The sequence below is a fragment of the Gymnoscopelus microlampas genome, assembly GCF_963454915.1.
Source record: "Gymnoscopelus microlampas genome assembly, chromosome: 9".
Classification (NCBI taxonomy): domain Eukaryota; kingdom Metazoa; phylum Chordata; class Actinopteri; order Myctophiformes; family Myctophidae; genus Gymnoscopelus; species Gymnoscopelus microlampas.
The window spans coordinates 12756061-12772680 of NC_139946.1; the positions used below are offsets into that span (position 1 = coordinate 12756061).

General features: G+C 41.1%; 2 protein-coding genes across 2 annotated transcripts in view; both read right to left on the reverse strand.

Moving 5' to 3' along the window:
- Positions 1 to 429: 429 nt before the first annotated feature.
- Positions 430 to 8120, reverse strand: amh (anti-Mullerian hormone; the record flags this gene model as incomplete). The annotated part of the gene is made up of 9 exons (XM_084067383.1): positions 430 to 2392; positions 3710 to 3803; positions 4341 to 4489; positions 4901 to 5091; positions 5617 to 5716; positions 6148 to 6259; positions 6906 to 7084; positions 7435 to 7740; positions 8006 to 8120. The coding sequence occupies 9 exons, from the start codon at positions 8118 to 8120 to the stop codon at positions 1977 to 1979; spliced, it is 1662 nt and encodes a 553-aa protein (XP_083923509.1). The 3' UTR covers positions 430 to 1976.
- A 2608-nt stretch (positions 8121 to 10728) lies between these two features.
- dot1l (DOT1-like histone H3K79 methyltransferase) overlaps positions 10729 to 16620 on the reverse strand; it is a 43484-nt gene continuing 37592 nt past the window's right edge. The window contains exon 28 of the mRNA XM_084066474.1: positions 10729 to 15096. Coding sequence (XP_083922600.1) covers positions 15089 to 15096 — 8 coding nt within the window. The 3' untranslated portion in view covers positions 10729 to 15088. The remainder of the gene's footprint in view (positions 15097 to 16620) is intronic.

Consider the following 16620-nt stretch of genomic DNA (forward strand, 5'->3'; position numbering starts at 1 on the left):
TGTAAAAATCCTCTGTGTTAATATAACCCTTAGGGTGTATAAATGTAACCAAATGGTTATATTTGTACAGTCTGAGAGTTACATATGGATAAATGCACACTGAGGACTTTACTGTGTATAAAATGTTTTGAGCACCAAATGTAAACAAGAGAGCCACGTTTATCCAATCAATTTATTTATGAAGATAAATACATCTTTTACATTCTCTAAAATTCTACATCATTCTAAAGTAATGCCTACTTTATATTCCGCTGTACAACGTTGTCGCTTGCAGGTTAGAGACGATTTTCAAGCAGCTTGAAAATCATTTCCTGCAGTCGGCAGGCAACACCGTTGTGCGATTGAGTATAAATTAAGTACCACTGCAAATGTTTTTGTAAACCAGAGCCTGTGTTTTGTTTTGTTTTTTGTTCTTATCTGCCAACAGAAACCAGGCTCTGTGTGGGATAGTTTTATGGGTTGGTGGGGATCTGAAGAAGTTGGAGCCATAAGAAGAAGGAAAAGACCTATTGGAGCAAAAGGAATCTTGAGACCCAAAAGCAAAGCTTGATTTTTTTTAATAGCGCTTGTAAGACAAAAGTGAACATTTGGCAGATGGAATTAACAACAGTAACAACAGTGATCGTACAGTACAAACAATTGGTTGTCATTGTGCTTTGTGTCTAATAACGTCAACAAATGAAATAATAGATGTAGCAATCATGTGTAGAGAATGAAGAATGTCTGTTTAAATTGACTTGACTGATCCTAAAGGAAATGTCTAATACAGAAGTAATACAGGCTAATATTTAAACATGCTGACATTGTATCAAATCAAACTTGTTTATTTAAAAAAATATATAATTATCTGAATGATAAGTACTTTGTATCCCATTATTACATTACACAAATTCAATCAAAGTATCTGGTTTCACCTATGTCTAGATTTATTTTTATTAAAGCACTATTTCTTTATGGTAATTTTTTCCCAAGAAGAGTTAGGTATGGGAAAATAGTACAATGACATACTTATCACAGAAGCCATAGCATAGAACTATTTTCCAGAAATGTAAAAAGGTATAATAGGCCCAGGATATAAATGTTTTTTTTTAACACTAAGGTGAATTATTTCTAAAAGCTCAATTTTGTGCTGAGCACATAATTGTTTCACATTGTTTACGTATTTGTAAGAAAATAAATTAGCCTCTTTGAGTTAAAACATGCATTTTCTATCAGTGCCTGTGTTTCACAAGCCATCATCATACAGCAGAGAGACTTCTGCCACTAAACATGTCATAATTAAAACATTATATAAATGATTTAACCACATGCCCCTTACTCTGGGCATGTCATAATAGGCAAACATTTGGCAAGAAATAGGCAAACGTTCTGCAAAAATCTATAAGCTCACGTCTTCAAACTCACATCTACAAGCTCACACCAACGTACAAGCACCTTGTGAAATCAGTGTACCCATATACCCAACAGTATATGGGTTTTAAGTGGTTAAAATGTATCTGTTGCTGAGAGGCACACGGCAAGGTGAAAAACAAAAAAAGTAAGTGAAGTAAAATAATCAAAAATCCATTAGCAGTGGTGGACAAATTACTCAACCCCAGTACTTGAGTCAAAGTATAGATACTCCTGGTCAAATATTACTCAATTATAAGTGAAAGTTGTTCAGTCAAATTAGACTTGAATTTAAGAATTCAAAAGTACAAGGCCGCCGATTATTAAAAGTACAGCTTTTAATAATAGTATTCAAAAGTACAAATTACAAAGTCAATTTTCTCTGAATATAGCCGATCTACTATTGTCACTATATTTGAAATAGGGCTTAAGTGGTTAATTCATAATGTTCTTTTCCCTTCCCAGAAATGCAGAGGAGTCAAAGTATCCAAAAAACACAAACAAAAGCGCAGATACTCAAAAAAAATCGACCTAAGTACAGTAGCCTACTCAAGTAAATGCTCTTTGTTACTGTCCACCACTACCCATTAGCGACATCCACACGCTGTTGCCACCATGTGATTCTGAATGAGGATTTCAGAAACCCCCTGGTGTTGCGGGTCGATTTCCACCACAGGGAGTGCCTCATACGCCACAGGGACACAGCACAGCGAGCGGCCCACCTCTCTGCCGGCGCCGATCTGGGAGTTGAGGATGACGGCATGGTTGTTGGTGTTGGGCAGGGGGGTGGAACAGACCCCGTGGCAGTTCTTGATGTCGTAGGTGTCGGGGGAAAGGACGAACTTCTCAAGGGACACGGTCAGGCTGTGCAGCCTGCACAGGTTGGATCTCCCTGGGTCATCTTGGCCTGACCTTGCGGCCCGCAGCCCTCTCTCCACCTCACACAAGCGGACGGCTGTCTGCACAGCCTTCAGCAGAAGGAAAGCATGGTACTGGCTCTCTCCTGGAAGAGTTAACACAGTTCATTGTTAATTATACAATCATGAATCGTTTTATTTCAGATCCCCCATTCTTCCTGTGGTCAAAGAGTACAATTAAAGGTTACAGTGCAAATTAAATGACATTGACTACATGCACGCACGCACACTCACACACTCACACACACGCACGTACACTCACACACGTGCACGCACACGCACTCACGCACGCACACTCGCACGCACACTCGCACTCATGCACATTTTTTACTTAAAGGGATAGTTCACCCAAAAACTATTTTTTTCTATCGATTAGTCACCCCATGGACACTTGAATTCATGGATATTTATTTATTTTTGTCGCATTCCTAAGCCAATAATTTGATGACCAGCGGACCGGTAGGCAGTGGTTCCGGTAGGAGACACAGAGGAGACTCTTTGTGTCTCCTACTGGAAACCGCTGCCTGTCATCAAATTATTGGCTTAGGAATGCGACAAAATACAAAAGATATCCATGAATTCAAGTCTCCATGGGGTGACTAATCGATAAAAAAAGTCATTTTGGGGGTGAACTATCCCTTAAAGGAAAAGAAAAATATCAATAACACAAAAGATACTCCATTTCAAGTAACTGTATTCAAACTTTGAAACTCAAGGTTTGTTTGGGTAAAAGTATAAAAGTATTGTCATCAAAATATACTTAAAAGTTTTGCTGATCTACGAATATACGAATAGGGCCGACTAAAGCTGTCAAATAATTGCAGTGGAGTAAAAAGTACAGTATTTGCCTCTGAAATGTAGCGGAGTAGAAGTATAAAGTATTGAAAAATACTCAAGTACAGTAAAGGTAAGCCAAAACTGTACCTACAGTAAGTACAGTAAAGGACCACTTCACCCATTTTCAACCTATCTCCATACAATTGGTCCTCACTAGTGCTCATTAGCTATAATATGGTACCATTTCTGTCTATTCACTTTGTGTCTCAAAGGAGTGCAGTGGACAGTTCAGAAACCTGCCTACCAGTGACACCATCGGTAGGCAGGTCTGGACATTTCAAACAAGATTTAAATTATGCTCTTGCATTAATATATTATATTAAAATAAAAGGTTGAAAAATCTTGTTTGAAATGACTAAACCTGCCTAACTGATGATGTCACTGATAGGCGGCTTTCTGAATTGTACACAGCCCTCCTCTGAGACACAGAGCTAGTAGACAGAAACACCATCTTATAATGAGCATTAGTGAGGAGTCTGAGGACCAATTATATGAAGAAAATGGTGCTGAAAGTGCTCCTTTAAAAAGTCTTATTCTTCAATAGTGACAGAATCCCCATAGCTCACCTGTTGCTGGTCCCTCTGCAGGAAAGCCACTCAGTGCTTTGAGCCTGTGCAGTTTCTGCATGACCGTGGGACCCACTTCCTCCTCCTTCATCACCTGTGGAGGACAGTATAAGATCATTTACTTGAGTGCTAGTACTTAAGTATTTTTTTTTTAGTATCTGTACTTTTTGTGACGTTACAAATACTTATGACTTTAGCCGCACTACATTTCAAAGACAAATATTGTACTTTTGACTAACTCCACTACATTTCTAGGAAGGGAAAAAGTACATTATGAATTAACCTGTTAAGCCCCTACAGTATTTCAAATATACCTGTGGTGAAAATAGAAAATACAAACTACTAAGCTCACAACGTGTTTTAAGTACTCCATAGACCATATTCACACGGCGGCCATGTTGCTATTAAGTCAATCAAAGTGCCACCCCGGTTGCCACGGCAACGAGGTGGCACTTTCAATGTAAAATTCCCAAATGGCCACTGTGTGAATATGGTCTATTACTTTAACTTGAGCACAAATTTGACTGAGCAACTTTCACTTGTAATATTTTGACCAGTATTTTGATCTACACTTTGACTACGAGTACTGGGTGGGGGGGTGTTGAGCACTTTGCCCACCACTGTTCGTCACCTGCGTTATTTGGTCTGTGGCCTCTGAGAGTCGCTGCCTGAGCACCTCGAGCAAGGCATCAGACAGGGCCAGCTCCACGCGCGGCACGGCCTGCAGGTCAGAGCCCAAGGCGAAGGAGAAGAGCATGGGGCCCGAGGAGTTGAGAAGCCCTGCAAGGAGTATCACAATTATTTGAGATAATCGCAATTATTTGAGAAAATCGCAATTCTTTTTGCATAATCGTCATAATCGTTTCCTTTGCTGAAAAATGTTATTTAAAAAAATGTTCCAAAAATAGCGGAAATAGACAATCTACAAGGTCACAGATCGGCAATTTACACTATCTAAACACAATATTTTGAAAGTACAGTACAAAATGATATTATTTATTTATATATGTATGTTATTTGTCATATCTGCCCCGTGCAATTTTGGTGTACAAAGCCTAAAAGGCAAACAGAAATGTAATTTTGACACACGTGTTCCAATGTTCAATGCCCAAAACACGATGAAATTCTCTGCGCAACAATGAATTGTCAAGTGAAAAAAGAATGTCATGATGATGGCGAGATGGCCCCTACCTACGAGGAGGGTCTCGCTGGAGGACAGCCCCAGTCTGAGGGGGGGCAGGGACTGTAAGGTGTCCAGCTTCACTGCACTGACATGTGGGGGGGGTCTCGCAGGCAAGGCGTCAGCCAGGAACCTCTGCAGCTCACACAGGAAGGAGAACGTGTCCGACGAGGCCGGGCTGGACCATGGGAGATGGGAAAACCTGCAATAATAGACAATTAGCTTTAACCACTTGAACCATAGCATCCATAGTCTGGGAGGAACATTAGCCAAAAGATAGCCGATCTACAAGCTCACAACAAGCTTGTAACTTCGGAAGTCTGGAACTTCTGTGTGGAAGATTCATTTCCAAAGGCCGGTTACAAACAGATTCAAACATCACAGCAAAACATGTCCCACTTTGAATAGTGGGTTCTGATTGGTCACACACAACTCTGGGGTGAGCGAAAAGTAATAAAAACAGAGGAGAGCGAGACCAATCTGCCCAGGGCAATTTTCTTTAGCTGTGGCAGATTTGTCTGGCTTCCAGGCTAGGTTGAAGTGGTTATAAGCGTAATTTATAGGCTACACATCACACTGAGATACATTGTGAGCTTGTAGGTCAGCAATTCTTTTAGTACGCAACACCAGCACACAACTAAGTATGACTCAGGCTTTACAAAAATACAAAAAAGATTTACTGCAATTATAACCCAGAAATGTATTTAGGTTTAAAGGGAATATAAACCTGATGTCGGTTCCGTTGTCCGATGAGAAAAGCAGAAGTGGAGCCATGCTGAAGTCATTTTCTGATCCTCCACTGGTAAGGACCTCTCGAAGTTTCTGCCCTGCAAAGAGTGAAACCAGGGGTCATCAATATGTCCGTACACGGACACATGTGTCCGTGGCAAAGACTTGGTCTCGTCCGTGGAAAATTTTAGCATTATAGCGTTCTTATTTTGATCATAAGACCCCATTACTGAATGTCAAGTCTCCAGGTTTTCTCCAGAATATGTATGACACTGATTTACTATGACACTATAGCGCACTCTCAGAGTTACAGACCTGCTATGGCCATTCAGGCCTAGCTCTGTATGTGTTTCTGGTAATATTATTGTCCACTCATTTTGTATGTCTGACTGTGGCAAAAATAGAATTTTGACCAAAATGTCCACCGCAAGCCAGCTTGGCGATGACCCTGCCCTGAGTGAAACATACACTTGCAAAGAGGAGCGCACAAAATCCATACAGGCTGTTTTGAACAAAAATGGACACATACTTGCATCAGGAGATTGGGCCTCAACGGTTAACCTCCACCTCTGAGGACCAGCACCCTCTGACGGCTTTCCTGTCAAAACGATGTAACGTGTTCCCTCCGAGAGGCACACGGTCTGCGAAACACACCAGAAACACACCAGCAGGAATGCCGGCATGAAGGCCTGTGTTGTTGTGGCTTGACCATATGCTAGTGGTGTAAAGTAACTAAGTACATTTACTCAGGTAATGTACTTAAGTACAATTTTGAGGTACTTTTACTTTACTGGAGTATTTCCAATTGTCTATACTTTTACTTCTACTCCACGACATCTCAGATGCAAACATTGTACTTTTACTCCGCTACAATTATTTGAAAACTTTAGCCTCTAGCTACTTTTCAGATATAAATGATTATATCATAAAACATACATTAACCACTTTAGCCCTATTTTATACATAGCCTATTTGAAAATAGCAGATCTACAAGCTCACAACGCGTCGCATCGCGACGCGTTGTGAGCTTGTAGATCTGCTATTTTCAAACATATTAGTACTTTTACTTTTGGTACTTTAAATGTATTTTGATGCCAATACTTTTCTACTTTGCCAATACTTTTACTTTTACTCAAGTTACATTTTGAACACAGGCCTTTTACTTATAACAGAGTATTTCTACATAGTGGGTATTGCTACTTTTACTTAAGTTATATATCTGAGTACTTCTTCCACCACTGGTTGTAAAACCTATACATTTTATGAGTACAATAATCACTACTGTACCTGTGTAGGGGGGTCCAGAGACTCGCTGCTGAAAGTGACTCCCAGGGCTGACAGGTCTGTGGGGGCGGGGCGCTCCAAAACCAACAACAATATGGGCTTCAGCCTGAGTAGGGGCGATGGTGGGAGGTCAAGGGTCAACACCAATCTTCCTCCTTCTTCCTCTCTGTCTGCCAACGGCTCTGATGGAGAAGATGACACAAACACAAACATCTAATTGATGACACGTAGCATTTTGAGGTTCATTATTACTGCAGTGGTTTTCAAAGTGGGCTTCCCGGGACCCTCAGGGGTCCTCGAGGGGGTTCTGGAGGGGAGATTCCCAGCTAAATGATTGATAGTTAGGAGGAACCAAATGGACCGTTAAAAATCTCAGAGTTATGGGGACCTCTGTGGCCTGCCGCCTGACACATACCAAACTCTGGGTCTTTGAAATGAAAAAGGGTTGAGAGGACCACTGCATTACTGTACAAATAAAATAAAAAATGCACTAGAGCTGAACAGAAATAAGGTAACACTGACGCACACGTACCTTTGGTTGGGTGCAGAACGTCCAGTCTGTTTGGCTCTTTTCTTTTTGCTTCATTCGCCAGTTCTGATAAGATCGCCACCGCCGGTGAACCATCTGAGACTGAGCAGAGTCCAAACCGGGTCAGAGGATCGTCTCCCAGCTCACCGTCTTTCCTCCAGCTCTCACGCAACGCTGCAAAGAGAGCCTCCAGCGCCTCATCACGTCCCCATGACCTTCCAAAGCATGGCGTGTTGTCAGGGAGTTGAGGAGACACTGAGGCGTCTGATGAGATATCTGCAGTCTTGATTCCCAAACCATCTTGAATTTCTGGAAATAATCACATCACACTTTTCTCTTATATTCTGTGCACATATTAAGGCCTGCAATGTCAATATAATCAGCCAGCAGAAATCACAGGAGCATCTTTGAGGCTTGAAGTTGTTAGGACAATCAGTGGAACCTATCAACAAAATATGTACAAACTATGAAAACTGCACAAAAGTAGAAATAGCACCCAACAATGCACACAATGACATGCACAGAGGATAATGTGTGTGATATAGGCTAATAAGCAATGCTGTTTAAGTCTGACCTGCCGTTGGCTGGTCTGGGACCAGCGTCAGTTCATGCCTGCTGTCTGCTGGCACACCCACCACGCTCCTAGACAGCAATGCCCCCAAGAAGTAGAACACACACACAAGTAGCATTTCTCCTGCTGTCAGTATTTCTGTTTAGTCTGCCTGGCTGATTAGTTCAGTTGTATTGAATGGGTCAAGCGGTGAGGATGGGATTTTATAGGGAACTCTCGCCACCGCTTCTCACCACATCAAGAATAGGCTTGCCAAAATAGCAGTGAAATATTGTGTGTCCTTGAACTGCCAGAGCGTGATGCTACCGTTGGAACAGCATATGCTCTCAGTCTTCTTGGGGTGTAACTGTCTGTGAGATAGCGAGAGGGATGCAGGCAAACAATACCTGTTTTTGTTATTTTTTTGGACACCCACCTCACCTATCAGTAGGCTGAGGCGCAGACTAATGGTGAAAGAAAGGCGTCTACTAAAAGGGAGGATTCTTGAAGATGACAGATTCCCTGGACATATTCTCATAAAACCTCTCATTGTTGTCTCATTAAGCAATTCTGGAAGATGACAGATTGGACATATGTCTGGGTTCTCATAAAGATAAACCTCCCACTGTCTCCCGTAAAAATTAAGTCATTATACTCCCAGTGTTGAAGACCAGGCTTCAGACGTGTCAGCGTCTACAGCTAACAAGGATTTCCAGTTAGCCACATGAACCCTGCATGGCATCCCTGTTCTGGGGGGGGGGGGGGGGGGGGGGATTATGCGAAAATAGCCGCTCTACAAGCTTCACAGAATACAGAATCAGCTTTATTGTCACATCAAAGGTTTACAGAAGTTCCCATCGTATTGTTATTTGTTTCCATAGAAAAAAAGGAAGGGAATAAGAGGGGGAGAGGCAAGGCGGGAAAGGAGATCAAACAAGAGAACAAAAAAAAACAAAAAATCAAGTTATCTACATATTTACACATGGTACCTGAGATAAGATATAAAGGTGCGTGAGCATAGCAGCAGATGTACACTGTGCTTGACAAGGCGTTGTGGATTGGCTACTTTCGAGGAAGAGATTTAGTTGTAGAGGGGGAAAAAGGAGCAGACCTAATATAGAGCCCTGTGGGACCCTGGTCAACTAAGTATAGAGTTTAAGTGGTCAAACTCATAACACACTGTACAGTACATGTGTGTGGATGGATGGATTATGGACCAGGCCAATGGGGCCAGTGCCCAGGGCAGGGGCTCTTATCTACCAGGGGGCCCTGGTAGATAATTTACACAAATGTATATACATGTAGGTTAACGACCAGATATGTGGGGCCCCTCAGCCTATAGACTACAAGTCGTACACAGCCGTCTGACTAACAGGGCTGAGAAGTATTTTTTAAGATAAAGTTTTTTACATGGAAATATCATGTACATACTGTAGGTTATATAGGTAAATCCTGTATGATGAAATGTCTACAGGTGCTTCCTCGAGTATGGGTGTTTGCATGCCGACCTGAGTAGTGCTTGTCAGGGGACTCTGTGCTGCATGTGCTGCATGCAAAAATAGACACCCATCCTCCCAAATTAACTTTCAGGGTATCTGCAGGTATTAGCAAACTCAATTCAATGCATTTGAATTGAGAGCTTATTTTTAAGACTCTTTCAATATATTGTAAGACTTTGATGCAAACTGAATGGAGAAATGGAGACAAAAAATGTCTTAAGGAGAAACTCCAAAGAGCGAATGTTCCTACATTCCTATGCACACACACACACACACGCACGCACGTGCACACACACACACAAACAGTACTGTAAACAGTATATCATATATATATAATTTACATTTATTTATGACTCATTGAATTGATTTATACAGTAGTAGGTTATGTACATATATGTGGAACTTCTGTTTAAAATGGTACAATTATACAACAAAGTTGTAGCTCCGTCTGAGTGGTAACATTGGGGGTGGGTGATTTAGCCTGTTTGTATCGTCTCCTTGCTCTGTTAATTCAAAGACTTGTACCAATAAAAATACTTTTTATAGATCTACCTCAGGAAATGGCATCAGGATTTAACAAAGTATATTTAAATAAAACTGAATACTTTTTAATGACCTGCAGACACCATGAATATAAAAGTTCCACTTTATCAATGGCGTCCTACATTCCTCAGATATACCTTATAAACTTTTATACAGCCTTACTTCATCCAATGCTGATGGTACTCAGACACCTGAAATGCCTCTCAGCCATGGTTGAAATTGGGAAATCTCACAGCTGCACAGCTTGTTTTGCAGACAACCAAGGCTAAGCTCAATGGCAGAGGGTGCCAAGAGATAAAGTCAAGGTTCCTCAGAATCACAGATCCGTGAAGAATTACAAGAATGGTTGTCAGTTGTCTAATCAACGAGTTTAAATGTCATCCTGATACATCACGACAAGTGTCTTCTGTAGTGATATGTGACTTCTGTGTTACTGAGCAAATAGGAGCCGCCTGTATTCAAGATGTTTCAGCTATGTTTGGTTGTTTGGACTATATTTGGACAACCCCTGGAGTGGACATTAGGCCATTGTGGCTGTTAGCCTTGTCTGACTCTGAAAGACCAACATTCCCTCCAACAGAAGGTAATAATCAGAGAACACGTCAGGGCCATTTTTGGATTAGACGTTTAAAAATGCGCAACTTGGTGGGCCACATTTTTCTCAGGTCAACATTCATAACGGAAAGAAAAGACGTCTCACAAATGTTATATGAAACTGTTTTTTAATTAATTAAAAAGCAGAAAAAACCCATCTCAATTCATTTATCACTATAACATCTTAAGATAAAAGCACCAACACCAAACAGCAAGAATTTTTCCATGAAAATCCAGGGCCTTTTGGAAAGTAGGTTTGCTGTTATTGCACCTCAAACCTGCCCAGGCTTTAACAGATCAGAGATCGCTATACTGTACATAGATCACATTTGTCTTCCATTGACAGTCACCCCCCACTGAAGGGGATCACAACAAAAGGACATTTAACGTCCTTTTCAGAGGGACCGGGACCCAGACGGAGGCATTTGAGAGAGGAAGATGATGCTGGATGTTGTAACCACTCCACAGATTCCCCAGCAGGCTGACATATAAAGCTTTATAAAGCAAGATTTAGATGCCTGGAGAGGCCGCATGTACAGCGTATGACAAGTGAGAAATGGTGCAAGGAGACATGGAAACATCACTAAGGCAATTAGTTAACTCAAAGCACAAAGGAGAGTTTTTGAGGCTACCTTAAAATAGATTACGTGGCTGACCTGGTCCTGAGCTAGGTAAGCGAAGAGAAGAGGGACTTTTACCATGCCACTTGATGATAGATACGTTTGTGACATGCAGTAGTTAAAAGAGTGTTAAATCATTTTAACACTGAAGTTCCTGAGTAAGACCTTTGGCAGGATTCAGAGTAAACCGCCTTGACTGCAAAACTCACACCTCGCATACCATGATGGTGCATTTTGGAGCAAGTGCAATAAGGACTTTTCATACAATTCATGCTTTTATGCCAAAGAAATTGAATATCAGTACCTCATCGCTCTGACTGACTCCAAGTGGCTTCAATGAAACAATCAAGTTATAACATGTAACACTGGTATCAATATTCACTGTTGCCAAACCCCAATTCTCACAGGTACATAACGTCATGCTGCCCCTCCAGTTTGTAGGAAGTTCGATCGATTTGACAGGCCATCAGAAAAACCACGAGCCAGCTTGTCTTTAAGATTATGGAACCTTTGCCTCTCTTTATAACAAGATGAGAGGAAGCATATTTTATCAACACATGTAGCTGCATTTATCCTTGTTTTAAGTGAAGGAGAGCACTGTACTGTCTGACTAGTAGTATTAAAACTTGATCGGAATCTAAGTCACCATTGAAACTGCAATTGTATCAAACAGCAAGAGTAAGAAAATCAAAACGGTGTTAACAATAACAATTACAAAAGACCCCATCAGTGCTGGTAACAAAAAGGACTAATGCCTCTCTGGTTAATTTCTAAAATGAGTAAATTAACTTTCTTCACTTAAAGAGAGAAAACAAAGCTGTAGATGAATAACACATAGTGTTTGCGGAGCTATTAGAGTGTACACGACAGCAATGTGACTATAAAGCTTTAATTAGTCTCATTTGAGACACGCGCACACACAGTCATACGAAACAAACGCAGACAAAACAAGCTGATGTGGAATCCGGCTACTTAAGTTCTGTAATGACAATCTCAAAAGTGACAACGGGATAGAAGCTTAGCTGAGGTAATCAACCCCAATCAAGCAATGCTCACTACACAGCAAATTTCTGAGCGTTAATTTAGTGTGTAAGCCTCAATTAACACTCAGTAGTTTACCGTGTAGCACTCAAACTAAACTACTGGTTAAACATGGTCAGAACATTTGCTGTTATGTTTATACAATATGCTCATAGAAGGTAGGGTGATTCAATAGAACATATCCAATGAAAGGCAGTGTATACGACATGTTGGATTGTGTTATTGCATGCACCAAGACAAATTAGTCTGTAAAACATAGAACTCCTGAAATTTGGGGGAGGGGGAAGCACCATTTTCTTCTGCTGTTTGTAGGTGGTAGAGAAATCTAAACACTAAAAACATCCGATAGATGTTTTTTTGTTGTAAATACATATATATGTTCCGAGTTCATTTCCCTGTGAAGTGTGTTTTCACAAGTATACAGGCTTATTTGTATGGACACTAGACTAAACAATCTCCCCACCCCCTTCTCCACGGCTTCAAGCCCATCCTGTCTAACAGGTTGGGTGCAAGGGTCACAATGCGAGCACCAAAACGTGACCCCTGCAGCCCCTAAAAGAAAAAAATAACACAATCTAGATGTTTCCAATTCACATATACTGTATATCATATATATATATATATACACACCCTTTTCTTATTTTAAAAACGTAAGTCATACAATGGGAAAAAAACACAAAAAAACCCAAATATGTACAATAACAGTGTGTCGTGTTCTTAAAAAACAAATCCCGTACTAGTAGCATGGTTTTCAGAGCTGAAGGTGCATGGCTGCACGTTTAAACAACTGTGAGAGAAATGCACACACATCCACCGAGCGCATTGCATCGACTGCAGGACGCGGCTCTGTTCAAACATGTGGTGTCTACAGTTGTACACAAACAGGCAAGAGCATCTTAAATATGAGTAATTGCCAGAAAACAAAATGGCATTAAAACTTGTCCCTGTGTACAAGCAGCACCATATATTCCATTTGGGTTTCATGATTATTTCTATGTAATCAATATAGAATAAATAAGTTCAGGCACAGTCCCGAGTCAGACGGATTGTAGCACCATTGTTTTTCAGACTGTGAGTCAAGTACACACACTATTGCATTCTACACTGTCAACACATTTAAGGATTCAAAATTAAAAGGAAAGAAATACCAAAGACAAAAAAAAGGAGACAGCATAAATATAATAATCTAAAATTATACACAATTATACACTCAGACAATTCACAGTACAAACATTGTATACAAAAATGAATTACAAAATAAAAAAAGCAAACCATAAAAGGTACGACAACAGTCCAGTAGTTTGCTGTGGTTCTTGTGATTTTTGTATTCCCAGTGTGATATGCGTGTATGTGTGCGCACGTGTTCATGTGAGTATGTGCATGTGCTGCACACAAGTCTGCGTACAATATTTAAGTCCAATATTTTAATTAATTTAATTTTCCAAAACAGCAGGGATTAAAAGCAAACAAAAACAAATGAGCTCAGCTTAAGAATGGTTTGAACCTTCTGCATGTTTAAGAATGTTAGGAAACTCTGCAGGAGTCCCATGTCGTAGTGAGAACTAAGACTCAGTTGCCAGGCAGCCAATCGTCTACACCTGTAGTCTGCTCAACAAAAGCTTTGTTATGGAGCCGAGACAACCATACTCAACTCATATCGTTCACTATCGCACTTGGATAGCAATATCTATTTACTGTGGGTGGTGCTGGTTCATGCAAACAGTATGCCACATAGAACATTATCTTATCTAATGAATTGCATTGGGTCTTTCTATTGGGTTAACTGAAAGGACAAACATTCGGCTTGCCATACTGCCACTTGCCCTAAAAATCCTTGGCTGTCAGCTCTGCTCATAAATTCACCATTATTTAGTTTTTTTGTAAATTAATTAACAGCAACTCTCTGAGAGGAAACGTGAAAAACCAAATTGTATTCAAGTTCATATAAACAATTAATCTATCTTTGATTAGGGGGCAATGGGGCAATGGTATTTAATTTGGCCTTCAGTTGAATTAGTAACAACAGGATCTGTAATCCTGTCATGTTTAGCTATGCATTTTACGCTATCCAACAACAGACTATCCAGTGCAAAGTTACACTACGACATTACGTTACTGATCTTGTTTGGTATTCAAATGCTCTTTTAATTCCACTGAACGGCGAGAGCACAAACAAGAGGGCGCGTGAACATGCAGAGGCGAATGGCTGCATGACATCCAAACGGAGTTCAGTGGACTGGTCTTTGCGCATGTGCAGGTACGTATGGGCATGTGTGGAGACATTTTAAATAAACAGCACTTGGTGCACCAGTGCAGCTCAAATAGGTGGAACGTCTGTGCTTATATATTAAATTACAACACTCAACACAATTTTCTTTTCATTTTTTTTAAGCACTAGATGCTATAATGGCCACTGGTACAAAATTAAATTATGAATTGGCATCATATAAAGCACCACAAAGTCAAGCCAAGAAGCTTGATAACAGTTCATGACAGGTATGACAGCGGCAGGTAAGATACTCTGTCTGCTGTGCCCAGGCCTCTGCGTTCAGTGACTATTATAGCTTTATGCCTTTCACTTCACACGTAAGCACGACCGACACCTATGAATTCTGCTCAGGGGTACCATAGTGGTATGGTATGACGTATGTCTGTGTGTGTGTGTGTGTGTGAGAGTGATCCCAGTACAGAAGCCAGTCTTGGACATGGTTGGGTTGTGCAGGCGTTTTTGAAGCACCAGTCAGTGAGTAGAGCGACTTGGTCCACACCTGGCCACTTGCATAGGTTATATTACATTGAGGTAGATCTCATCAGTTACCTGCGAACAGATGGCAGAGGAAAAAAAGCATTTAGCATTTCTTTCTTTCAAGTCAAGTCTAAAAGAAAAGCCATATCCGCCTAGATGCATTGCAACGTGTTGAAAACCTTTTAAAACATTTTTTTGAAATCTTTTATAAACACATGTCTGAGCCTGTGTGTGCGTCTGTCACACACAGTGAGACAGAGTAATGGAGGGAGAAAGATTAAGGATGATCTGAATAAAATAACAGTGTGTTATTATATGTGCTTTGTTTCTCATAGAAACACTGTATCTACATCGGGAACAAGTGAGAACGGATGTTTAATAATCCCACCCATTACCCTGTCTCTCATCTACCAGGCATTCAAAGGGAACATTGCAGCACTGAAGGCATCATTCCAAGCCTCGTTTCCCCAGTTAATAGTGTACAAATTAGGAGAATGTTGCCCAGGACACCATTTATGAGGTGGTGAGAAACTTAAAATGTTGTCAAAATGTTGATGTAGTATCTTTGTAATGAAATAAATACATTTCACATACATTGCAATTCATGGTTTGTTGTGTTCTTTATCCGTACTTTAGAAACATAGATCTATGTGCAATTCATAATGCATAGCCTATTTGTAAGTTTAGGTCCTGACTGAGGAGACAGTGACCCAAAATGTCCTGAACTGAAAAATGTTGGGAACCACAAACTTCTGGACTAGACGGTTCAAAATAGCTTAACCCATTAAGACCTGGGACGCATCTGTGTCACTTTTTGATTTGAGCTAAAAAGCATTATTTTACACTTTGGCTATTAAAAAATAGCAGATCTACAAGCTACGAATATTTTAACAAAAATCTTTTCTTCTGGGGGGTCCCATGGAACAAAATATTTTGAGATGGGGGTCGGCGGCCAAATACAAATCGTTTTGGGGATCCTTGGCATGAAAAAGTTTGAGAACCACTGATATAGAAACAAGTTTTTCAGAATACTGTTGGGATTTAGAAGACATTTGTAGAATCGGCTTCAGGTCTTAATGGGTTAAAAAGCTTAAACCCCCTCAAAGCAGTGCTAGCACACACACATGTGGACAAAACTCAAAAAAGAGTTTACACTGTGATGCGCAGCCACAGTCCAAGTATATTGACTTACCTTGTTCAAACAGGAACAACAGCTTTGGAAGCACAGGGGGAAAAACAGGTATCCTGTCTCTCTCACTCCCTACCCGTCTCTTGTTAAATCTCTCTCCTCCCATCCCCCCCCTTTCATTGCCTTTCGCCTTGCACCCTTCTCCATCTCCAACGCCCCCCTACCACCACACTGCCCACCCCCACCACCCCCCTCCATGAGTCCTATCTTGGTCGGGGGCCAGGGAGCTGGGTGGTGGTGCAAGCATGCAAGCCCTGAGTCCTCCACAGGCTCGCCCCGCCGCCGCCGCCTCCGGAGCTGCTAGCCGGCGGCATTGGGGGAGGGGGGGGCAGGCGAGGGGAGTAGTGCACCGCGAGGGGGCGAGAGGAGGAGGAGCTGGACAAAGACGAGGACGAGGAGGACAGGGA